General features: G+C 41.6%; 1 protein-coding gene across 2 annotated transcripts in view; it reads right to left on the bottom strand.

Annotated features, from left to right (window-relative positions):
- Window positions 1-26197, bottom strand: part of USP32 (ubiquitin specific peptidase 32) — a 63244-nt gene that overhangs the window by 11905 nt on the left and 25142 nt on the right. The window contains exons 5-19 of one of the 2 annotated variants that reach the window (XM_058817613.1): window positions 23853-24012; window positions 16609-16740; window positions 15132-15239; window positions 14277-14392; window positions 13582-13644; window positions 11939-12022; window positions 9580-9641; window positions 9367-9469; window positions 7893-8085; window positions 6615-6790; window positions 5770-5910; window positions 3975-4134; window positions 1478-1632; window positions 593-674; window positions 31-105 (exon numbers count right to left, since the gene is read on the bottom strand). In XM_058817613.1, coding sequence (XP_058673596.1) covers window positions 31-105; window positions 593-674; window positions 1478-1632; window positions 3975-4134; window positions 5770-5910; window positions 6615-6790; window positions 7893-8085; window positions 9367-9469; window positions 9580-9641; window positions 11939-12022; window positions 13582-13644; window positions 14277-14392; window positions 15132-15239; window positions 16609-16740; window positions 23853-24012 — 1810 coding nt within the window. The remainder of the gene's footprint in view (window positions 1-30; window positions 106-592; window positions 675-1477; window positions 1633-3974; window positions 4135-5769; window positions 5911-6614; window positions 6791-7892; window positions 8086-9366; window positions 9470-9579; window positions 9642-11938; window positions 12023-13581; window positions 13645-14276; window positions 14393-15131; window positions 15240-16608; window positions 16741-23852; window positions 24013-26197) is intronic. The other variant, XM_058817614.1, reaches the window with a different exon arrangement.

Here is a 26197-nt window from a genome sequence, read left to right as displayed (position 1 = left end):
CATAATCCAGTGACTCTGTGAGAGACTCACCTTTGTGTCTGTCTATTTTGCTGCTGTTTGCTATAAAAGACATCTCTTCTGGCCAGCTCATGTCTTTGTTTCGAACTAGAAAAGGACATGAAAAGGGGCTTTTAAGAATTGTTACTCACTCCAGAGAGCTTGCACAGCTGAAGAGGTTTAATTAAAATTTTCTAATATTTGGGATTAGAAATGTGCTTACTTCTAGCTATTATTTTTGCTAGTTTTCATTTCAATGTTTCTAATCATTATTGGAACTCATTCTAACACTGGCATCCCTCCAGCCACACCAGTAACATCTTTAGGAAGCAGCCTTGGGATTGCTTTTGCTCTTGAATAGCAAATTTTTCAGTGCTTATTCTTATTCTCAATAAAGATCCACCAGCTCTGAACAAATCAGTTCATGAGCCACCATTATTATTTTATGTTGTTGCAAACTAACAAAAGATCCAAATGTATTTCAAAACAGGGGCAAAATACATGTAAACTTTCCTAAATTAGCTTTGTCACCACCCCCCCACAGGTTCCCGCTGCAAACTTCTATTTTTAGAATAGTATATTATCCTTTTTATACCTTCTATTACTAAATGCTGCTCATCTTGGATTTTAAGGTATTCCAGTCTGTGATCTTCATCATCCAGCAAGGTGAGATAGTTCTGCAGGAGAAAAAAACACATCATAGAATTAGAGTTGTACATGAACTGAGGATCCTCTGCATGAACTGAGGATCATCTACAGGTCCTGAAAGGATCCTGTACGCTCTGAGGCTCCTCTACAGGTCCTGAAAGGATGCTGTACACTCTGAGGATCCCCTACATGAACCAAGGATCCCCTACATCACTGAAAAGATCCTCTGCACTCTGAGGATCCTCTGCATGTACTGAAAGGATCCTCTACATGTACTGAGGATTCGCTACATGTACTGAAAGGATCCTCTACACTCTGAGGATCCTCCACATCTAATGAAAGGATCCTCTACACTCTGAGGATCCTCTGCAGGTACTGAAAGGATCCTCTACACTCTGAGGATCCTCTGCATGTACTGAAAGGATCCTCTACACTCTGAGGATTCTCTAGAGGTACTGAAAGGATCCTCTACACTCTGAGGATCCTCCACATCTACTGAAAGGATCCTCTACACTCTGAGGATTCTCTAGAGGTACTGAAAAGATCCTCTACACTCTGAGGATCCCCTACAGCTACTGAAAGGATCCTCTACACTCTGAGGATCCTCTGCATGTACTGAAAGGATCCTCTACACTCTGAGGGTCCTCTCACCTCCAATGGGAATTAAATCACAAAACCCTCTGATAAACAAACACCAAGAGCCTTTAACTGTAAAGGATCTTTATGGCCGTTCTCGTTTCCCTGTGCACGTGCAGTCAGTAGATTCTGGAGAGGAATAAGAGCACATAAAATGAAAAACAAAGCACGAGGGCAGGCAGAGGAGCAGGGTTACCTCGCTGTTGTAGAGCCAGAGGCGCATGTCCTCCTCCTTGATGCGCAGCCGCTGCGACAGGTACTCGTGGATCTCCTTGATGGTCTGCATGCGGCTGAAGCAGCCAGTGTAAGCCAGAACCCTCTTCAGAGGGGCATTTGGGGAGGGGACATTGCCTGCATTCACAGTGGGACAGCAGGAAAACATTTCAAAAACAACTGCATTTATCCACAGGTCACATCAACAACTGTACGCTGAATGTACACTCTGCAAAAAGTGTTCTACACTCGTAGTGTTTAGCAGTTAGGTGTAAGAGTAGTTGTTACTGACCCTTTGGGACAAGAAATTTGCTGTCACAAAGCAGGTAAAATACCTCCCTTCTTAGTAAAACCTATTAGAAAATTGCTTCTCTGAGATACTCATAGGAAATTTAAAAATTCAATGGTGTTTTACAAGTTTCCACAATTCTTTTTGTCTCTCAAAGACACAGTAGGAGAGGCAAAGGGAATTTTCAAAATAAAGGATTTCAAAATTTCATTAGGATTTCCTTTTTGAGAGAAGTAAAATATAAAGTACAAAAACCAGTTTGACTATTTTTGGGAGTAACACGACTTTGCTTCAGCTCTTCTGTGGGGATGAATGCTGATCTGGGGACATGAAATCAGCCTGGCAGCTCAAAACAGAAACATTCTTAATAACTAAATTTCTTAAAAACGAAATTCCTCAAAACATTCTGTGAAGACACCTGGGATTTCCATCAAAATTTCTCAACAAGTTCACACTTGCAACAACAGATTAATTGGTCGAGATTGTTGCTCTTTCTAATGGGAGCTCATCTTTAAATAAAAGATTTGCAGTAGAGATGAGACCAACTTTAAAGAGGGGAATTTCTTTTGAGCTTTTTTTGTTTAAAACTCAGAAGTTCCCCATTCCTTACAAACATGACAAGCATTTTTATCCAGCCCAACTGCATTACTTAAGTAGCCCGAGGAGTGACACAATTCTATTTTCACTGTTAAAAGATTACAATAAAATAAAAAGTACAACATGAAAAGGTGCAGTATTACATTATCACATGCAATTTGACAAGAGAGTAAATGATACCTTATAAATCAGCAAAGCATCAATCTGGCTTCGGTGTACCAAGCAAAGTACACAGTTTTTTAAAAGAAAACAACATTTTCTGAGATTAGGGATCAGAGGATTAGTTGTAAGATTACAGCAAGAAAGCACATTTGAGAACTCCACAAGATTAATAACAGATTGGACAATCAAATTAGTGCAGTGCAAAGTAATTCCAAATCAAGATCAAATTTGGCACATGAGAAGATTCTGTTCATTGGAATCTGGGCATTTTAGGATGTCCAAACAAAGCAGTTTCCATTGGATTAGGTCAGGCAGGAAAGCTGAGTTTGGGCAGAGCAGTTTGTGCAGCACAGCTCGATGGCACAGGCAGGGCTGAGATCCTCCCAAAGCAATGAAAAACGGAGCATCTGCACCAGCTTCTACCCACATCCTGACTCTGGCAAGGCTGGAGGATTTGCTGAGTTTTCAGCAGTCAGGTGAGCCCATTTTTGGACATGTAACTGTGGATGCCCAAATGTGAGTGCAGGGATTCCTTCCAGCCTCTGTGTGAGGCAAACTGGGGACTGGAGACAATTCCTGCAACACCTCAGCTGAAATGTGAAGCCACAACCTAAGATTACCCTTGTACAATCTTTTGGTGAGCATTACCAGCACAATTATGACAAATAGATTTTAGCTGGGTGTTTAGGCTTTGTATTTAATTGTCTTTTTGAACTACACCAAACAATAGCCTTCATATTCCATTCATTTCATCGCTCTCTAAAGAGCATTAAATAATTTTGGGCATCAAAGCCCAGCTGCCCAAGTAACTCAGAAGCATTTGGCTGAGCATTAATTGAATTTATTGTGCCATTGCAATATCAGAGAGGCACAGAGGCACCTATTCCATGGCTACAGCAATCACTCCCAAAAGGGGAATGCCCAGCTCTGGCTCTCCTGATCAGTTCAGCTTCTGCAGTGCTCATTTCTCACCTTCAACTCATCCATAAACATGGCAATCAACAGATTTCCCTGCAAATACTCCCTGTAACCTTTTCCCTTGAGAAGAGGGCAGGGGAAAGCCCTGCAAATGCTCCCTGGAGCCTTTTCCCTCAAGGAGAGAGCAGGGAAAGCCCTGGAGCCTTTTCCCTCGAGGAGAGGGCAGGGAAAGCCCTGGAGCCTTTTCCCTCGAGGAGAGGGCAGGGAAAGCCCTGGAGCCTTTTCCCCCGAGGAGAGGGCAGGGAAAGCCCTGGAGCCTTTTCCCCAAGGAGAGGGCAGGGAAAGCCCTGGAGCTTCTTCCCTCGAGGCAGGGCAGCCCTGGAAGCTCCCGAGCGCCGATGGTGCCGCAGGGCGATCGAGCTGGAGCACAAGCACAGCACAGGAAGCTCCCCCAGCCTGGGCTGGCCTAGAAACTGCACAGGGGATGGTGGTTCTTGCTGCATTCTTAAGTTACCTCTGGGCAAATGCTGAGGGAACATTCTGAGGCTCATCATACCCATATTGACCCAGACGTTGGACTGCTGGGTGCGCGTGGCCGGCTGCTGCCGCAGGAACAGCAGGTACCGAGGGAACAGCTCCAGCTCGGGCACGTTGGTCTTGCTGTTCTTGATCACCTGCAGAACATGTGAGGAACATTGCAGAGACTCACCTTGCAAGTGTGGAGGGAATAGCAATAGGAACAGCAGTGATTCATTCATTAAAAAGTGGTTAAATTATTAAAAAGCCAAACTCTTTAATGAGGAGACAAAAAATCCAAACTTCTTGTGGGGTTTTAGGCAAATATCCCTAGGAATGACAATTTCCTGATTCCTAAGCACTTTTTGGAGCTTATTAGCTGCAGGTTGTCAAAAGCAAACACCTTATTTAGTGCAGCATCACTCTCTGCACCACACCATGGAAAGAATATTCTTATAACTCCTGGAATATATGTGAATCCACAATAAACCTCATTAATTCCACTCAGTGTATAATACTTGCACATAAAGTTTCACAGCTGTTGAAAGAACTGACAAATGCAGGATAAGACATTTGGTTTGAACTTTGTGAACCACAGGATTGACTTAAAGCCTTCATATTGTACAAACAGGCTGCAACCTCCTTTTGTTACATTTTGCTGTCTTTACAGGAAAAGCTGAAATTACCCCTAAACAGATTTTGCAGCTTTTCAGCCACCATTTCTACAAAGATTTTGCCACTTAGATCTGTCCAAATATACAATCAGAAATGGAAGGAATGTTCAGTCTTTTTGTGACCACGTGAAGCAGAAGAAAGCGGCTCAAGCTGTGAGAAGGAAGGTACCACACTCAAGTGCCACAGTATTCAACTTCAGCTACAACAAAAACAATGGTGATGACATTTTCTGAGGGGAAAAAAAGCACATTGCTTTGTGTATAAAGTGATGTGGCCTTTTCTGGATCATGAAAGGTGTTTGTTTCCATGGAGAATGTGTGGGAGGAGGTAAGAAGCCAGTGATTTTTCCCTCTAAAATAATTGTCGGCACTAGAGCCAACAGACCAAATTGTCAAAAATATAGAGATAATCCTGTCCCATCTGTGACACTGAATGTTTGTGACATCAACCACCAAAAACCTATTGCTACCAGCACAAAAACCCCTTCATATCCATTTTTTAAGTGCATCTCCTACAAGGGACTACCTGACATAGAACAAAACAACCAGTTTGTGGAATACATACGCTCAAGAGAAATTGAAGAAAAAGTTTCCAACATTTCCAAGAGAGCAGACTCCTGCAGCTCCAGCTCCCAGGTGTTCTTGAGCAGCCATTCTGGCAGAGGAGAGTCCTGGCCTCACCTATTGCCAGCTGCTTTTGAGCTCTTCCCCAAACCCTGCACGTTGCGTTTGTGATGCTGAACCTGAAGCAGCAATTGTTGCTTTCCCCCCACTTGATGAAATTGTCAGAGAGAAGGAACAGGTTTTCAGAGCTGCAGGTGTCCCACTTTCCATTTTATAGCTTTTTAACTCTATCTCAGCCTTAAGGATGGGAGTTTTGATGCCAAGCCTTTTAACCTGAGCTCAGGTTTAGTTTTGTGTGCTTTAGCAAGCCCTGCCACACTAGGATTGTGCTGCAAGCTAAAACTCCTCCTAAACAGCACAACTTTCCACCCAGGGCCAGCCTGGAGGCTGCTTTTCCCCAGTTTGCTCTGCCAGACACAGGATGAAGTGGGAGATGATTGTAGGAGGTTACCTCTGGACAAATCAAATTAAAAAGTGTCAAAAATCACAACTCACCGGCCTGGGCAAGGACAGGTTTGCTCCATACCAGTGGTAAAGTGCTCTCCACACTGGCTCTGGCACCATGACATAGTCCTTTCCTTCCACCAGCTGTGGGGATCTCTTCAACCTTCCACCCTCCATGGTTAATGATGCAGCCTTTAAAAAAAAAAGGGTTTTTGTCATATCTCAAGGGAAGAAATGAGTACATGGCCACAGTGATTTTAGTTCATGAACACTGAACACTCTTTAATTATTAAAAGGCTTCTAAGTAACAATTAGCAGCTGCTTTTCACACTGAGAGATGGTGGTTAAATGTAACAGTAATTAACGTTCAAGTCTCATTGTTTACTGGTTCTCTAAAAGCTTATGCAGTATAAAATTCATGTATTTTGCTCTTGTGTCACCTACTCCAACAATTCTGGACAGAGAAGTCCCAGCTCTGCTCAGCACTGATGCTGCTGCTCTGTTTCATGTTCTGTTTGCCCCCATACTGCACAAACTGTCAGCTTTGTTTTGCTGTCTTGTTATACAGCAGCAGCAAATTCATATTCAGATGGAAATGCTGAAGTGTTTGATTATCCAAGTATTTTACATTTCATGCTGCAAGCTGCCTTTTCATAAATACCTTCCCAATTGTAAGAATGTTTTGAATGTTTCTTTTCTCACAAAACACAAGAGTAGCTGTAGAAGCAGAACACAAGTTTTCTCCTCTTAGAATAAGAGTAAGAAACCTCAATTTTGCTGTGGGACAGAGCAGCATTGATCCAGAATTAAGCTGAAAAAACCCAACATAAAAAAGCAGTGATAAAAGACAGCTAAAATGTGCTTTTCCTCTATTGCCATGCCTTGGGTGCCTTTACCTTGACTGGCTCCTGGGTCACCAGGGGCTGGTTATCAATAGCTCCTGGCTTCTGGGGGTTCAGCTGGAGCAGAGCATTCCCACTGGAGCCCAGGAAACACTGGTTGTTATTGTCTGAAGTGTTGTGCTGCCTTGCAAAGCTCACCTCAGAGCCTGGGCTGCCAGGGTACAGAGTATCTGAGCACAAAGCAGGAGAAGAAACAGAAATAATTACAAATAATTCACTTGTGATCCCATAAACCACAAAGGAATGAGTTACACTCTTGTATCCTTGTTTTAAAAAATACCAAGTTTGCTGCCCTTCCTCCTGCAGTGAAACATGCAACTCTTCCACCTCCAGAGGGATAAATCTGCTATCTCTCAGAAAGGGATTTATGATTTTATATTATATTTTATATATTTTACATCATGATTACACAAACACAGCTCTTTGCATGAGCAAATGTGGTGAGAATTTTGTTATCTGGATGTTTGGATATCAAACTCCTAAAAAACTCACAAACAGAACTGAAGATAAATCCAATAATGCCTTGGTTTGATTTTCCTTGAAAAGGCAAATGATTCTTATAGAAGCTGCTTTGGTCATGCAGAACTAAATGGAAATTTCAATAAAAATAAAAATAAAAAGAAAGATCCTTTGTCTCTGTACCCTTTGTTTCCCCCAACCCCTATACCCAAAAGCATCACAGTAATTTACCTAATTTCAACTGAAGTGACAATTTTAAAATGTCAGATGCAACCTTACAAGTAAAAAATCTCCAATTCTCACAAGAACTCCTTGAAAATCAGGACTAAAATCTCTTCTTTCACAAAGATGGCTCTTAGGATCTGCACAAACTCATTCACATTTAAATCACATGCCCTGTAAAAGTACAACTGTGCTTTTCCTCATGGTTTTTTGCTGTTTCTTCCCTTTTTGCAGAGTATAGGATCAACCAGCTTAAAACAACTTAATGTGAAAGTGGGGGGGAAAATCCACTGAGAAAATAAACCACAGGACAAAAAAATACCTTGAAAATAATTCTGGAAATGAATCCCAGCTTAACAGATGAACTGCTGTTAAACAAGACTTTGTGTTTAGCCACCACAAACTAAAAAATCCTTAAAAAATCCTAAAAAAATCCTAAAAAAATCCTTAAAACTCCTAAAAAAATGCTAAAAAAATCCTAAACCCCCTGCAATGCAAGCTGTGCTATGTCTCTCCTGGAGGGGTCCATGCAGTGTGCAGTTTTCCCAAAAGCTGTTCTACATTAAACCTCCAAGGAAATAAGATGCTTACTGCTGCTGGTGGACTCTGAGGCTTCTGAGGCAGTGGAAATATTATCTGAAAACTTTTCTTCTGGAGCACTGAAGTCATTAAGACCTCCCATTTTGTCTTCTCCCTGTTCTGGGGTATTGGCTGCAGCAGCTACCAGGGGATTCTTACCTCCACTCAAGACAGATGAAGGCTCTATCACAACTGGGTTTGCATCCTAGAGGTGGGAAAAAGCACAAAAGTTAATTAAGAGCCAAGATCAAAGATGTGTCAGTCAAAGCAGCCACCTAAAATTCACAGTTCTGTGACTGCTTCTGCACATCACAAGATTTGCTGATGGAAAAATGTTTTCTACATGTACAAATAAAAAAAAACCTGCAGAAAACAACTCCCAAAATTGTTAAAACAATCAAATAAACCATCCTGCACAGAGCCAGAATTCCAAAATTATTTGGAATAATAGATAGATACATAAAAATATACCTGGTTTTAAACAGCTGTAATTACAGACTGTAATTATTTGAATACTTGAAGTTCATGTGGTTACATGAGAACAGCAAGCACAACAACAAAAACCACTTTTTTCCCTCAAACCTGCAGCATTTCACAGAAATTCTGGTGGTTTTTGAGAAGTGCAGTGAGTAATGGCCTTGTGCCATTATGCAAAGGATTAGGGAGAAAATCCTGAGCACATCTGAGCACTCACACCAGGCTAGGGATCAAATTACCTGGCATTTCTGGCATCTCAACCCTCATTTGGCCAATTCATTGTGCACAAAGTATAATAGTCTTTACAAGGGTAGTTAATGCACACATTGCAGTTTTCTGAGTACTTTCAGCTATTTGTTTTTATAAAACAAATCAAGTACTTCTATGATTACTTATGAGTGCATAAAAACTCTTTTGAGAGGTTTATTTCACTTGTTTAGCCTGCAAATAATATTTATCTCCAATTACATTTTATTAAATATTCTCTATTTTGTACAATTCAGTGGTGCTTTAGCTTAAATATTTTAATTAAAGGTTATTAAAGAGCACCTTGTATCTAAAAAGTTTTAGTAGGACTCCTTTGATTGGGTATTAGGCTATTTTGTGTCATTGCCTCTTAAGCTAATTATAGCAATTTCCTCCTTTGTCCAGAAAATTCAGAGTGGATTTGTGGCCCAAGCCAATCAAACCCAAAGTGGGCAGCTTCATTATCAAACGGATCAGAAAATGTGAAATAAATGCTCCTGTGAGCATGGTTTTTATTTAAAAATAATCTTAAGATGCAGGAATGATGAAAGAGATGAGGATTTAATGAAATTACAGTGCAAAGCTCCCCACATAACAATGATTCAGCAGAACAATTATTTTCCACCAAGAGAAGGAGATGCTCAGTTCTGAGCATTATTGCTTCAGCAGACATTTCCTCCACACTGTTTTTTCCATCAACACATTCAGAAAGACAAGAAATCACTTCTTCAGTATAGATTATTATTATTATTATTTTACTTACATATTTGACATATTCTTTCCACTGGTGCCACCAGGGCATAGCAATGAGAAACCAGTTGTGCCCTGGCTGGAGGCCATACCTGCTCTCCCTTTCCAACCAGCCTCTGCACAGAGAGAATGGGAATTTTTAGCACAAAGAGGGAATTTCCAGATCTTTTGAAAATACCCAAAGGTGGATCTGAAAGGCATTTAAGCCTCTGAGCAAAGCACACACCTAATAATCTGTCCCTCCTCCTCTGGGGTGGCAGGTCGCAGGCCCAGAACGATGTGACACACCTGGAAAAAGAAAGAAATTCTTATTAACAGGGAAATAAAAGCAAATAAACAACTCAGATTAGACTTTTTCATCATTTTATAATGGAGCAAGATTTAATTTTACTTAAAATTGAATAAATCACTGATAAAAAAAAGTCTTTTGAGCTGTGAGCTGCCCACCTTGTTCCCACTGTTAAGAGAAAGGCACCAAGAATGTGAAATGCCCCAAGACCAATGCTGAGGTGAAGAGAAAAGAAAAGGTCTCATCATTTCAGGCTGTGCCAGATCCCAGGGCTGCAGTGGATCAGACACACAAATCAGGGTGTCTGGGTGTGCTGGGGACAGGGAATGAGGAACTGGGACAGTGCAAGTGGTTGGAAGAGGACGAACTAAAAGTTAAAAAGGAACTGAAAGGGAAGAAAGTGGGAATGAGTGGTTCTAGATGGGATTGAAAGGGAAACAAGCACTGGAGAGGCTGAGGGAGAACTTCAGAGCAGAGCAACCAACCCAAAGCACAGCCAGAACCACTCTGCAAGTGCAGGGCGTGCTCTGGATGTCTGGGGCTAATTTTCTCTCTCTTTTTTAATTCAGTTTGGAACTGGACTCGAAGGAAAGGCCCCATCTCCTGGGCAGCTGGGAGGGGTTTCATTCCCAGTACAAACCAGTGTCAGATGGCTCCTATTTCACCCCTTCCCAGTAGAGCTGGGCAGGAGGAGAGGAGGGAAGGGCTCCTCAGGAGGCTGCCAGGGAGCAGGGGCAGCTCTCAGATGGTTTTGCTGCTCCCCCCATGATTTACAGCCTTCTCCTCATGTCTCTTTTGAGGCTATCAATTTGTAACTCAGCTGGAGATTTCTAATCACTGCTAAGATGTCTTATTTTAATTTATATTACAGTGAGAGAGACCATTTCACATTCTGAATGAAACAAAGGCCATTAGCCAGGGGGTAGCAACAGATTTTCCAGCACACACAACACAGCTGGGCCTGGTGTTTCTTTTTAAATTTGTGTAGCTAAAATAAGATTCCTCAGATAAACCAAGCCCTCTGCAAACAACACCACTTGTTGACAAGCTTTCCACTCAGAATATTTGGCTTTTCTGTCTGCAGATGAGGCACATGACACCTCAAATAAATGCCCAGATAAATCAATGGCAGGCTCTGCCCTGTGCTTTATGGGATAAAGTTATCAAAAGAAAAAAATTGAAATTAAAATATAAAATGAAAACACAGCAGCTATGCCAAGAGGAAAAAAAAACATTGTAAATGAGACTTCCAATGAGCAATGTGCAACATTGGTGATGTGTAATCAGCACCAGGACAGATTTATTACATCTTCATTCATTCTTTGTCAAGATTGCAGGGATATTTGTTAGTTCATCAATATTTAGTTATGAGGGGATATTTGATGCCAGACAGGCCAAAAATAAAGACAGCCCTTCTGGAGAAGGTTGCAACTTCAGCAAACTTGATGTAATTAGAGATAAAATGAATTTGAAGAAATTTCTGGTGTTATTCTTTCCAGCTGTGGTATAGCTGGTGGCCTCAGGATACCCTCACTCAGTCACCCTGAAGCTCTTGGAAAAGTGTCATTCAAAATGCAATTTATAAATTAGTCACAGGCCAATTAGGATTATTATTATTATTATAATTCAAACTCCAAGTATCAACCTCAAAGGAAAACAGGTAAGGAACAAACTGCAGTGGATGAAAATGCTCTTTAGGGTTATTTTCTGCACAAAGCGAGCCAGCTAAAATATGGCTTTCAAGGATTTAGAGAAATCCAATTCAAGCTCAATTAAAACCCAATTCAGCACACACTTAATCCTCAGCTTCTGCAAGTGAGCAGTGATAGGATATCCCAGCTTTCCAGGCCTGCTTCATTAAGGAAGCAATAAGAGGCACCTTAGAGGGCCTTAACAGAAAATGGAAAGGGAAACTGGTTGTAAAATGAAAAAGGAAACTATTAGAGATTTTTCTCTCATTCCCTGGGTTACTTTCTTGGCAAAGGTTTGCCACAAAAATAATTTCAAACACAGCCTTTGTCTAATGGAAAACATAATTGCTGATGCACTCGAAATTTCATTTTCTGAGCAGTGCACCAGGTTCTGTAGAACAGATGAGGCTTTGGGCATTCCATGCACTGCAAGAACAACAACCAAAGAGAGAATCAGAGAAAGAATCATCTGCCAAGGCAGCCCAGAGCTGCAGAGCCACATCCCCTCCTGTGCACACAAATGCTGATGCTGTACTTCGTGGCCATGCAGAAAGCTCAGCAGTTAATTACTGTAAATTACAACCTTAGATTTCCCCTAAACACACCTGAAAAAGCAGATTTAAAAATTCATTGGCAAGAGCACTCTTCACACTCCATATCTGGTAGTCCTCCAGAGTGAGGTGTCCAAGCTGGAAGGGAGGAGAAAGAAAGGGAAGGGAAAACCATCAAAACATGAACCTGGTTCTGGTAAAATATTCATTACCTGTCTCATTCAGGGCAGGACAAAACCAGGCAATGATAAAAATTGGCTGTACCACTATTTTAATAAAATTTGATCCAGTAAAAGAAAACAATTCCAGTTCTAGCATAACACAGGCTGCCTAGAGAGCTGAGCAGCTCAGAGTGCAGATTTGTGTTGTTAGGTGAGCAGTGCCCTGTGTGGAACCTCTCCTCACTCCTCACTCCCACCCAGTGCCCATCCCTGCACCCCTCACACACCCACAGCCTCCTCTGAGGGGAGGAAAAACCAGTTTGGGTCACCCAGCCCCTGTGATCTCACCCAACAACACAAATGCCTGTAATTCCTCATCCCCTGCAGTCCCAGAGGGGCAACACTGCCCATGTCAGAGGGGTCTCTGGTTCACTGAAGGGATCAGGCTGAGTTTTTATCTGGCACTAGAATTCAGAGCCAATTTTACAGCACTGCCAGGTACTCTGCCTCTCCTTCCAGACCATCTTCTCCAGAGTTAACCCAGGTCAAAGCTAACACACGAAAAGAGGTTAAATAATTTATGTAATTACTGCACCATCAGCTCTTTCCAGCACTACACTGATGATGCCACTAAAAAAATCCCCTGAGGACTGAAGCCTTCTTTTTTAACCCTTTGTTGAACCAGGACTGCTGTACACTTGCTCATAAACTGCCCTTTCTTTCAAGAAGCCAAACAATAAAAACCTCAAAGGATGAAACTGAGAGAAGCCACAATTTCCACTGCTTTGTCAATTAAAGAATTACAATAAAGTATTTGCCCACCACTTTGTTTGGAGTACAAGCAGGCAAGACAACTATTCACACACATAATTAAGCATTTCTAGACATTCTTTATAGTTTTTAATAAATTATTTATCATTTCCAGACACTCTTCCCAATTAGTGAAGCAAAGGATGAAATAATGGAAGCAACTTCAACAATTTTTTTTGTGGATATCTTCAAATCTCCTATTTCCAGAAAGCAAGGAGGAGAATTACAGATAATTACAGATTTACACCCAGCTACATTTAAAGCACAATATAAACCACCAGGACTTTCTGCTGTGTCATGACAGATGCTTCCACAGGAGGATAATGTGTCTTGACACAGCATAAAATATAAGAGAAACTTCTGCACTCTCCCTCAAGATCAATTTTAACAGGAAACAAAGAACAGTTTCCCCAGAACAGAAGTGAAGCATCAGATTTAAAACTGGTGTTAGTTATGCACAGCAAAGCCTTGCAAACAGTGCAGGCTTCCAATTAATTTCACCTGATTATGCATTTTGGGCTTAGCCTCATACATTAAAATGGCTTATAAAAGTCAAACACATCCTTTCTTTCACAGAACAACCTGGTAAATTTTAATGGAAAACTGACATTTCTTGAAAAAGATTCTTTTATTGACAGATCTCTGCTCTGAAGAAAGCACTTCCTTATAAATAAACTGAAGATGCTGGGGTATAAAAATGACAAGGGAAGAACAGCAAATTCCTACCTTTGTGTTATCATGCACATGTAAAATATCTTCCACAATTTCAGACAAACCCATGTCCAACTCCTTTAACAAAAGGATTAGAAATCAGAGTTAAAGTCTCCCAGCAGGATGTGCTCAGAATAAAAACAAAACTGTAAGAGATGCTGGAAACTCTCAGTAATTCAAACCAAGGGCTCCCAGATAAAAAATCTGTGCTTTTGTACCTTTCTTTCTATAAAAGAACACACATTAAAGACAGACCACTGAGCTTTGGGCAGCTCAGAACACACATTCTAACCAAACCTTGGGATTTGGGCAGGTCAGAACACACATTGAACCCAGCCTTGGGATTTTGGCAGGTCAGAACACACATTTAACCCAGCCTTGGGATTTGGGCAGGTCAGAACACACATTCTAACCAAACCTTGGGATTTGGGCAGGTCAGAACACACATTCTAACCAAACCTTGGGATTTGGGCAGCTCAGAACACACATTTAACCCAGCCTTGAGATTTGGGCAGCTCAGAACACACATTCTAACCCAACCCTGTCCTTGGGACAGGTGACATCTCTGTAAGGCAAGGGACAGCCACGTGTCCCCCTCCCCAGCTGAGGGGAGCCTGTACCTCAGTGACCCCCACCTAAACAAGATGCACATTCATCCTTTGGCAGGATGGCTCAGGAAACAGAAGGAAACCAACCCCAGCACCACTCACAGGTATTTTGTCTGTCCTGTTGTCTTTCCAGACCTCTAAAAGTGCCACCACCATGTCCTTGAGCTCGGTGCGGGACAAGACCCCATCTCGGTCCACGTCAAACACCTTGAAGCAAACTGAGGAAAAGGGAAGGACTTTGCTGTCAGAACCATTCCACAACTCTTGTTTCTTTATTCCTTGCAGCCCCTGAGGCTGCAGAGCAGCTGATACAGCTCTGAAGGGGGGATGCACGTGTGGAGGTGAGGAAATGGAGCAGCTGTTTCACAAACTCAAACCCACACCCCTGCAATGCTCTGCTCGCTGTGTTGGCTGATGGGACCTAGCAGGGAACACGTGTGCATCCAGAAATTTCCAGGGAATCGCAGCTTGCAAGTTGCAACAATGTGGTTTTGGAGAAATAGGGAACAAAAAGTGTTTCAAAACACAGGAACCTTGCAGGGAGTCAGCTGGGACTGGGCAGTGAAAAGCCACAACATGCTGTTTACCACAAGACAATCAAATAGGACATTTGTTTTCTATTATAGATAATGAGTAGTTAAGTGTTTGCACTTTCTATATTGAGATACACACTTCTGCCTCAAAATGCAGAACACTGAAAAAATAACTTCTGAAATGTAGTTTTCCCCAGTTAGATAATTTACATGGAACCACTGTAAAATACATGGAATTAGGTTTAATCATCCTTTATAAAAGGAGACCTTGATATTTAAAATTACTCTATTTTTTTAACTTTTAAAGTCACTTTTCACAGACTTGTTCAGTGGGAAAAGAATCTCAAAAGGTGAAAACTACTAAACCTCATTGTTCAAACTGAAAAACTGCTCCCAAATTAACAGTTAAATTTTGCATACTTACACTTCTGTCTCTCTGCCAAGGGTCCCCTGCAACATGCTGAGAGCCCACAGGAAATTTCTTTAAAATCTATGTGATTGTCTCGGTTTTCATCAAAAGCATTAAACAAACCTGCAAACCACAAAAGCATCTCCTGTTACAGCACCTGAGAGAGGCACCCTGCACCTCCACCAGGGGCTCATGGCCAAGGAGAGGTACAAACACTTGTCATTTACTCTCATTAAGTGTAATAAAGGTAATTAAGCACTACTAAGGCCATTTAAAGGTGAATTAGATGTCTCAGGGATGGCTGATCCAGCCAGGGGTGGGGAGGGAATCAAGAATTCTGAGCAGCTGCCTGCTCCTCACACCCTCCTTGTGATGAGTGATGGAGAGAACCTGTATGGGCAGCCCTTCCCACGTGCCTGGCAGAGATTCCTGTGGAAATCACTGAACAGAAATTCCCGTGGAAATCACTGAACAGAAATTCCCGTGGAAATCACTGAACAGAAATCCCTGTGGAAATCACTGAACAGAAATCCCTGTGGAAATCACTGAACTGCACTGCAAATTTGGCCCTAAGTTAAGAGCTGTAGCCACCAGCTTTCAAAGCATTTAAGAGTTCAAATCATTCAGCATTATTTATCCCATAACTTATATTTTTTTTTTTAGCAACAATGACTCTACAGAAGGGAAAGAATGAGCAGAAACCATTCAAGTTTCCCCACAGCAGCTGTGGAAGTTTAAGTCACTAAGTAGATAAAAAACACTCAGAAAAAAAAGGATGTGGGGATACATCCCTACAGAACTGGACATAAATTCTGATTTTTTACCATTGCAGATTACTTTCCCCTTTGTTACTCACTGCTGCCACTTACCAGTAAAGCCAACCTTTTGGTAATAATAAAATTTTCACTCCAGGACTGCAGAGCAGAACTGGAGTGCAAGAGGAATGTCCCTGGATGTCCCCATGTCATACAGCAAATGGCAATGGGACAGCTCCAGTTATTACCAGAGTGGCTTCAACTGGACAGACCAGTTTGGTTCTCAGTAGAAATAACAACCTGCAAATCTCCTGAGTCTCCTGAATGAAATCTTCCTTAATTTACTTTTCAGGGAGGAGTGTTTCATTGGCTGCATGATACAATAGCTGATTTGCACACTTGAGGTGTCATTTAATAGCTGAAACTCCCATTTGTCAGTTTAAAATGCTCAGTTTTCTCTCATTCAGGCCCAGCAGTTTATTTTGTCTTTACAGAATCTTAAGAAATAATTTTAAGCAAATACAGGGCAACTTCTACCTAAAATCTGCCATATTTCCTGCCAACTGATAACAATCCCAGATTCAGCATCCCAGATTTCCCAGCAGAGCTTTTCCCTCTTTTCCCATTTTCCAGTGAAGTGATTCTGCCCTGGAACTGAAAGGGCATTTCAGAACAGACACCCCCAAAGCCACCCCAGCTGTGAGGCAGCAGAGGGTGCTCCCTGCTCTCCCCCATACCTTCACTCAGGGATTGATGGATTGGGGGGGACACCAGGGGGGCAAAAGTCTCCAAATCGAAGCGTCCGGTCCGGGACTGAGCCTTCAGCAGCCAGTAGCGCTTCTCCAGGTCGATGATGTCGGATTCCTCCACTGCAGAACCAAATGAACAGAAATAAATAAATCAAAGAAATAGAAAGAAATTAATAAATTACCTTCATTGGCCACAGAACCTTCTCACCCATCCGCCACCGAGGAGTTCACCATCAATAACATCGTCACAAGTGTGCAGAAACCCAGAAATTTTTCCCATTTTTCACCTATTTCTCTTTGGTGATTTGAACAGGCAGCTTATGTGCAGTGGCTTCCTTTCCCAGGATATTCAATATTAAAATCCTCAAAAAAGATGTGAAGTAGCATTAAAAAAAAACCAACCAAGATCTTTTATGGAAAAGAATTATGCAGTACTTGGCTGCCCTTAAAAAAATCCTATTTGAAATTTTTAACTTTTTTATATGGTAATAAGGCAAAATTTTAATGTGGCATTTAAATGTTGTATCTCAGCATTATTTTTTTCCAAATATAAAATAGTTTGCTTCACTTTATTGTTTATACTATAGAATTATTTATAATTATTTAATATACAGTAAACACTGGGGAATGGCCACACAAACCTACAATGCAGAGGAACTTAAAAGGCAATTTAAAAAGGGAAAAAACCCCAAACCCAAGAAATAAAATAAGGTGCAAGGATGGATAAAAATAGCCAGAGGAAGAATTTGTGTCTTCCTTCAAAACATTCTATACAAATGCTCTCTTTATGTTTTATCCTTGAAATTAAATATATATATAGGTATAAAACAAGATTAAATTTCTGCCCAACAATACTTTTAACCTTTTTACATATGCAAGTGTGTCACAACAGTGCTTTAGGTCAGTGCCAATTAATTGGTTCTCAAATAGATCTGTAATGACAAAGCTGTCTATATTAAGAAGCACTACGTGTGATCTCATTCCCAGATGGTTCTGAGCCCTTAAATCCATGCCAGTTTTCTAATAGGTTTAACTTGAGCTATTTGGCCTGGTTTAGTCCACAGAAACAATAATAATCCTGTAAGGCTTAAGAACTGAAAGGCTCCACCTAAAAAGTTGTGTCAAATTGAAATTTTATTGATTTCTTTGCCCGTTTCTGTCATTAGTGGCAGTAATTTACTTAAAACAGTAACTTAGGTAACCTGCAGTGAGTATGAAGGGGTTGGAAGTGCCCAGCAGGAGCATCATGTGAGGCACCAAAACTTACACAAGCCTCACCCTCAGCAGCACAAAGAGCGGAGAAATCTGAATAAAATATCTGGAGTTGGAGGAGCGGAAGGGTTTGCATTTCCCTGTCAGGTGTTTTTGGACATCAGTGCCAAATGTCCCTTTCCTGAGAGCCTTCAGAGCAGGGGCAGAGGTGACAACCCCAGCCCTGCCTCCCCAGTTCCTCAGGGCACCACTGGCAGCTCCTGGGCAGGCACACAGGGAGAGAGGAGCTGATCCAGGAGAAAAACTCATTTCCTTTCTCCTCTCCCTCCTTCCCAGAGGGACCAACCCCTGATCTGTTAGCATCCCCTGGCTCCTGGCTGGGCTGCAATCACAGAGTTATTTGGGTTGGAAGGGACCTTTAAAGGTCACCCCCAGCTCCTCCAGGGACACCTTCCACTGGATCAGGCTGCTCCATCCAACCTGGCCTGGGGTTTCCTGGATGAGGAATCCACCACCTCATCACAAAAACTTCCTCCCTCACATCTACTCTGAGTTCAAACCCATTTCCCCATGTCCTATCACCTACTGAAAGTCTGGTCTCAGGACATGAGGAAGCAGAAATCCAGATTTATGAAGGAATATTATTCTACTAAAATCAAGAAAGAGGAACAGAGGAATTATTTCTTTTAATATCAGAGATGTGAGGAGAATACCAGGGCTCTTCCCCTCCCCAAACAATGGGAGAGGGGAGCTGGTGCTGCCATTTACAGGAATTCCACTTCCACGTTACTGCTCTTACTAGCAAACACAAAAGATTATTTATGTTCTCTTGTGCATGACCATGTAAATCACTTTGCTTCCTTTTAATCCACCTCTGTAAGTAGGAAGAATAACAAATGTGTGAGCTGCACTTCATTCTTCAAGTGATGCAACACTGAGAATATTCAAAAGCCAGCAGGAAGCTCCAGTTGTCCTCACTGAAGAGTAAATCTGCAGAAACCTCTCTCTGGCAGGTGCAATATTTATCTTTAGTAATTAAGAACTGCAAGAATGTTGTATTTTGCCAGAGAATCTCTTTCAAATACCTCCGGTAGAAGTTGGTTGTATTCTGATTTTTTTTGCTTGTACTTCACAGATGTTTCTACAGTGGTAACTCCATTGTTTTGTTATTTCAGCTCAGAAAAGAAAGGTTATCAGAAAGCATCTTGTCTGTGTTTGTGTTCACGTAAACTGACATCATGGTCACTTGAAGAGAGAGAATTTTCAAATAATCACCTTTAAAAGAACAGCTGATAAGTGTTAGCACAAGTGTTATATTTTTATTCCAGCCCAACTGCACTGACTTTCTGCACAAGCACTTTAGAAAGAAAAACCATGCAGTAAATAACATTCTTAGCACTGATTAGCCTTTCACAAATCAGGTTAACCATGAGTAAAAACGGGACGAAAGACAATTTCTCATTCAGAGCTATAACAAACTGCACCCAGTGCAGCATTCCGTGGGTAAAGGGAGCAGCAATTCTTGGACTGCAGCACAGGGAGGTCCAACTGCAGCTGAGCAGCAGCTGTTGCATAATTTGATTTCTCCAGACTAACTTTTCACATAATCTTGTAAATCAGTCTCAGGATATGTAGTGCACCATCTATTCCTCCATGAGGGCAAACTAAAAGAAATGTCTGGCACTTTATGATCATACACATAATCATATTTGTTACTGAAGTTCAGTGAAGCATGGGACAGGCACACCACACTCAATATCCAAACACAGCAGTGTGCATGACAAAACACCACATTCCACTGAGGGTTGGTACAGATAAAAGATTTTATCTGTCCAAAATAAATACTTTTTCCCCTAATGTCTGTTCATATCACATCAAACTGTAAACTGGCCTTTCATTCAGATTATTTTAAAATATGTATTTTATATACACAATATAGGCCAAAACCTCAGGACACACAGGCTTTCTAGGCCAAGTAATTATTCATTTTGGTAATTAAATACATGATATGATTATTTGAGGTCACATGGACATGATACACCTGAGAAATTTAAGCAGTTTACTACCACATGCTGATTTATGTCTCCCTCATCACTTGCCCATTAGAAATATGAAAAGCTTTCAGAACTCCAAAACTATGAATACTTTTTTTGTTCAATTCTCTAAGAATTAGACCAATATAATCAGAGGGATAATAAGTAAACAACTGAAGCACAGTCCTCTTCTTGTACAGGAAGAACAAATTAACATTTTCAATCAAAATATCATCTAAAACTGTAAAACTACTAAAAATGAGTTAATTTAGAACGCTGATCAACAGGCAGGTGCATGGCAGTGATAAACACTAAACCCCCATGTCACATTTTAATGCCATTCCCACAAAATGCCCCTCTAAAATATTCCACAGATACCAAGCCATGAATAATCTCCTACCTTAGAAAACAAATTTAAAAGCATATTTCCATTCCAGCCACTGCTTATTACAATTCTTTATAGCACCACAATTCCCCAGGTATTGCAGCACATGAGAGAAGTTCAAGATTTACCCACCTATGGGTACAATCCTGTCTGGCTCACAGCAGCAGAGACATACCATATTCCCAACATTTTACCAGGCCTTGGATTGCTCCCTGCTCCCCAGGACGTGCTCCAACGTGACACCAAACACTGCTGCTCACTGCAAACTCTCCTTTGTGCCTTCCAAATTAACCCCCAGAACACTCTGGGACTGAGAGCTGCTTTGCAAGACATAAAATAGCCTGGAACTAAGAGGATAACAAGTGGCAAAATACAGATTAAGTGACACCAAGGCTTTTACTTATTGGCCTGGGCTGCTGTCAGACTTTCATCTTTGTGCTCTGGCTGATTAAAAACAAACTCACAGGGAAGGGGATGTTGAACCCTCGGCCAGGAGGGATCCCTGTGTGTCAGGTGTGGTCTCCCAGGTGCTCACACAGCAGAATGAGGGGGAGCAGTACCTCAAGGTGGGAGCAGGGAGGTGCCAGGAGCTCCTCTCCCAGCACAGAATGGAACCAGCCCTGCCAAGCAAATTCCACAGAGCCAAAACCTCCAGGATTGCCTTTAGTGCCTTCCCCACATGGCAGCTGTGGAGTGGGTGCCCACTGCAGAAAATGGATTTAAATTTAACCCCCAGCCTTCCAATGCCCTGACTGCACTTTGCTTTCAGCCTCCCATCCCATCCTCCCCCAGAGCTGACAATCCCAGCTTGGATTTTGTGCTGTTCCCAAAAGTTCCTCTCCCATTTCAGCCACCCTGCCTGCTCACCCAGAACTCCTCTCTTTTTTATTAAATAGTGATAAATGCATATTCTAAAATAGAATTGTTTGTACTGATTGCAGTCAGAACTGCCCTGGGTGGGTGAGAGCTCCCAGAAAGAAAAGGTGAATTTTTCTGACAACACAGGAATCTCCTCCATTCAAAGGGGAATTTGGATGTTATTTAATCAGAACTCAGTGACACAAGGACTGGATGACAAAAAGGTATAAATTTAACATTGTGTCAGTTCAAAACCAGCAACCTGATGAACAGAATTACCTTCCCCATGGAAAAGGGCTGGAAACTTGAGTGTCTAAGCCCACTGCATGACACTGAGTCACACCAAAATGACACATAAAAAAGGCACCCAGCACCTATGTTGCAGGAGAAAAAACAGTTCCAGCTAAATGAAGGAAATCAGTGAGGTGTCCCCTGAGTCAGTGTGACAGAAATGTGGGATTTACAGGCTCCACCACAGTGCTGTTCAATGTGATGGCTTCAAAAAAAAATATATATATTAAATGAATTTAAATGCATGTGATCATACTACAGAACTAAGAAAATCCAAACTACTGCTACTTGGTCACTCCTCAGGTGCAAGACAAATCCATACCCCTGGAACTGCTTTTTTAGGAACAACGGCCACCTATTTTGGCAGCTTTCAAATAAAATTATTCATATTTCTGATTTAAGTGAAATGGAACAAAATTTGATTAAAAGCAGCAAGCGTGTGCAACTTCCTGTAACTTTAAAATTTCATTTCTAATTATGTGTTGAGAAATGTAATTAAAGTCATCTGCACACCAAAACAAATGCTATTTACAAATGAAAAGATAGTATTGCTTTGTTTCCCTGCTAGCCTGGCTCATTAAGCAAATTTAAATGGAGTCACTGATGCCTTGCATGAAATGGGGCTGTTCCTAAATCACAGGGAATAACTTCCCCTGGTTATCACTGCCATTTCTCATGGCTCTGACACATTGTCCCAGAAGTTGGATGGGAAGCAGAGTGTGAGGTAAGGCTGGGGAGGGGGTCTGGGCTTGTGCCAGGAGATGCAGCAGGACTGAGAAATTCCTGATTGCACAGGGAGTGGCACAAATTACTCTGCATTTTACAACAGAACAAAGTGGAAACCTTTCCCTCTCTCTCTGTGTTATGGTGCTTGCCTCAGTTTACCAAACATTATCTCACTTCCTGGTCCTTCCAAAGGCAGCCATTCCCCCAGGAAAAACACTAAGAACCAGCCTCCAACAGCTCTCAGTGTTTGACACATTTAGCTGTGTTAAAAATACTTCTGGACTGAGTTTCTTACTCCTTGGAGTGACCTGATTAGGCTGAAATTACTTCCAAGTGCTCAAGCACTTACATTTTCCTTAGTTTTGCATCTGTTGGATGAGATTCCTACACTGTTGTAAATCACAAGGGAATTCAGCAAAATTTAATTTTATCTAGAGGTCCAACTTCACTGTCCCATGAACTTTCCAATTCTGTGGACAGCATCACCTCCATGTATTTCTGGAATTCACTGAAAAGCTCAATCCCAGCTCTGACATGATGGTACCAGTGACAGGGATATCAAAACCAGAATTGAGAACAATAATAAATAGTAAATAAAACCTATTAAAACATCAGCTGTTACATTTTTTTTTTTTTAATTCCAAACTTCTGTTTCAGTATAAATAAACTTTCTGTGAAAAGCTCAGTAAAAACTGTTCTGAAAGTTTCAATTTCAAAGCATAAAAAAGAGCAGATCTCAGTTTGACACAGGTCAAGATCTTTCCCAGAGCTGAGCTCCAGAACACTCAGAGGGTTGGGGGTTTTTTCACATTCCTCTTTCTCCACCTTTCTGTGAGACCTCAGAATACTCAGTGGTTTTCTGTAACCTCAATGTCTCCTTTCACCCTTCCATGTAATGCAAATAAATTACCTGTTCATAAACTCCTGACTTCATTATGCATTTTCATTTCAGATGGTCAGGAAAGAGTTTGAATGCCCACTTTCAAAACCAAGAGGATAAAAAGGGTGTGATGTTTTATTCAATTAACCCACCATGAAAGAATTAAATGTGAGGAAAATCCACGAGAGCACAGAAAACACAACCAGAGTGCTGAGATCCCTGACGCCTCCAGAACCACCTCCCTCCTCCTCAGGGATGGAATGCATGCTTGCATTACACTGCTACATCAAGTGTCATTTATCAGCCTTTTGCTTTTGGATTGAATTTAAAAACCAGCTGTTCCTTCTTTTACATTAACATAGACATAAGGAAGCACTTCTTCTCTGGAGACAACTCCTGAGGATGCTTCTCTTTAGTTAATTCTACCACATGCCAGGAATATGATTTATTTTACTGGAGAAGCAAATCAAGAGGTAACACTTATTTTTGAAACAAATATTATTTTCTCAACTCTCTCAGTAGTTTTACAACCCACTATATAAAGACCAAAAATAAACCCAGTATTACCAGCCAACCACTTCGGAAATTTTTTTTTTTTTAGCTTGCTTGGTAGCAAACTTCTAGAGAAGTGTTGTAGCCTCAGCATTATTATCTCTTAAAAATAACAACCCAGTGTCCTTGCACACAACATTTTACATCCCAGCAGAGAGGAGATGAGCTCAGAGAAGGAATTTCTCTCACTGAGCCCAACGTGGTGGAGCAGGGAGTTCAATGAACAACAACTCTGCCTGTGAACTCTGGCAGGGTTCTTTTCAGGGTGTGCAGGACAAGAAGCACCTTTACTCACAGTGTGTGACTCCAGCCAGGGTCTGGTAGAAGGTTGGGGTGTCACTGTCATCAGTGAGGGTGACATAGACCCCTCCTGAGAGCAGCCACCGCGAGAAGGTGAAAGCGTCTTTGTTGTGCAGCAGCCAAACCCTGAACTTCTCATAGTTCACCTTCTCACCCTGCAAGAAAAACCAGAAAATGGGAGCTGTTTTCCTCACTGCCAGTAAACAGGAACCATCCAGCTGTATGAACAAAAAATTGGGACAATCTCCTAGAAAAATAAGTGCTAATGTAATTTTTCTGCTTGGAGCCATGCCTGTTTTTCCCTTTCCTTTTGAAACAGCAATAGGAGGGAAATTAACTTTAAGTTCTCTCTGCATTTCAGCCACCTACTCAATGTGGCCTTTGGAAACTCATTTACTCTGAACCTCAGGTGAAAGGGATGAAAAGAAAAATGGTTACTTGCAATTCAAAAGAGCAGAGGTTATTTGGATGAATTTAAATGTATTACTATAGATACCAGCTCTGCTGTACCAAAAAAACAGGTGCTATAAAAATCATAAACATTCTGTTCTATCTGTGCAGGTATACAAACAACACAGAAAAATCACATTTGGGAATAACTGATGCTGTGATTAATTACTGCAGGAACATGGGGACTTTTTATCACTGAATTTTTTGCCTCTACTGACCAAAATCCACACTGGAGCATAAAAATGAACATGACATTCCCAGGATCTCCTCACTCCCTGTCTCCTGCAGCTCCCTGTTCAGGAACACACAAAAACTCCACATTCACACAATTCCAGCGCTGTTTAAACCATTTATTTGGATCCTTGCCAAGCTGTGGCCATGAAACCATGGGGATCAGCAGACTAATTTCTACAGGACCTACAAAAATACCTCAAATAAAAGCAAACCCATTATCAGTAGACAAACTCATTACATGGAGATTCTCATCTCCAGGGGAAATAAACAGGGGTCTGCAAAGTGGAAGAGGTTTCAAGTCATTGATTATTTAAACTCCCCTCATATCACAGACCATTAAACTTCACTGAATTACATCTCTACAGAATCCAACAATTTGCATTTGGCCACGGACTGTCTGCAACTGCCAAGTGCAGAAAATTGAAAATTCACTATATTCCCTTTGCCAGGCTGCTCCAGTGGCTCATCACCACACTGCTGAAACATTTGCTTCCTATTCCCATTGCAGGGGGTTGTTTCAGCTCCAGATACTCATTCTTTTTATGCCTCTTTTTCTAGACTGAAGAGTTTTATATTTTCATCCAACAAATCCCAGACTGGTTTGGGTTGGAAGGGACATTAAAGCCCATCCAGTGCCACCCCTGCCATGGCAGGGACACCTTCCACTGTCCCAGGGTGCTCCCAGCCCTGTCCAGCCTGGCATTGGGCACCCTGTGCCAGGCCCTCCCCACCCGCACTTTGATTTCTTATTCTTCCATTTCTCCAACAGTTTGGATCAAGAGAAAAGAACATTTTCTCCCTCTCTATTCCACCTTTTTCCTCTTGTTTTTGCACTGCTCTTTGTAAAGGCAGCAAGAGCTGGGTCATTAAAACTCCAATTTTCCCTGGAAGGACAATGAAGAGGAACAGAAAAACTTTGGACAGAAGGGAGAAAGCATTTGAAGCAAGCAGTGTGACAGCTGAATTATGGTGGAACCTAAGCAATGCAGTTATCATTGAATTTTTCCCCTGTATTTCAGAAACAAAAGGGAAACTCAGATATATTCTAAACCATCTATTTCTAGCTGAGTAGATGCAATAATTCTGATGAACTGAAGTGCCTATAAACATCATCCTTGAAATCAAAGGCATCCTCCAGAAGGCAGGCAGGAAGGCCCACAGCAGGAACATTAAACTTTGTCACTCTCCAGCAATGAGCAATGCCCATGGATGATTAAGAGCCCAGTAAATCCTGCTGAGTGGGTTATTACACTATTTTCATTTTAAAACAAAAATCAATATGCAGCATTTTCTTGAACAGGAAAATGCTCTGAAGCCCAGGTTGATACTCATCTTCCTGCAAGGCTTCATAAAGTATTTCTGCATTTCTTGGACAGTGTGCAATTAACTTGGAGGGTGCCATTCATCACAGCACACTGATGGGAAATCAGAAATAGGAAATGGCCCTGAGGGGCAGTGCAGAAGCTGCAGGGCAGTGGAGTCAGGATTTCCACTGCAGCCAGGGCTCAGGAATGCAATCACTGCCTCCAGAGCCAACAGGGCCAGAGCAGAGTCTGGCCCAGGCACTGCCCACAGCCAGAGCTATCTCCAACACAGAACAATCAAATCTGAACTAATTAAGTAACCTGATAGCCACAATTAAAGCTCCCAGTCAAT

The sequence above is a fragment of the Ammospiza caudacuta genome, chromosome 20 (assembly GCF_027887145.1).
Source record: "Ammospiza caudacuta isolate bAmmCau1 chromosome 20, bAmmCau1.pri, whole genome shotgun sequence".
In the NCBI taxonomy this organism is placed as follows: domain Eukaryota; kingdom Metazoa; phylum Chordata; class Aves; order Passeriformes; family Passerellidae; genus Ammospiza; species Ammospiza caudacuta.
This window is presented reverse-complemented; position numbering and strand designations above follow the sequence as displayed.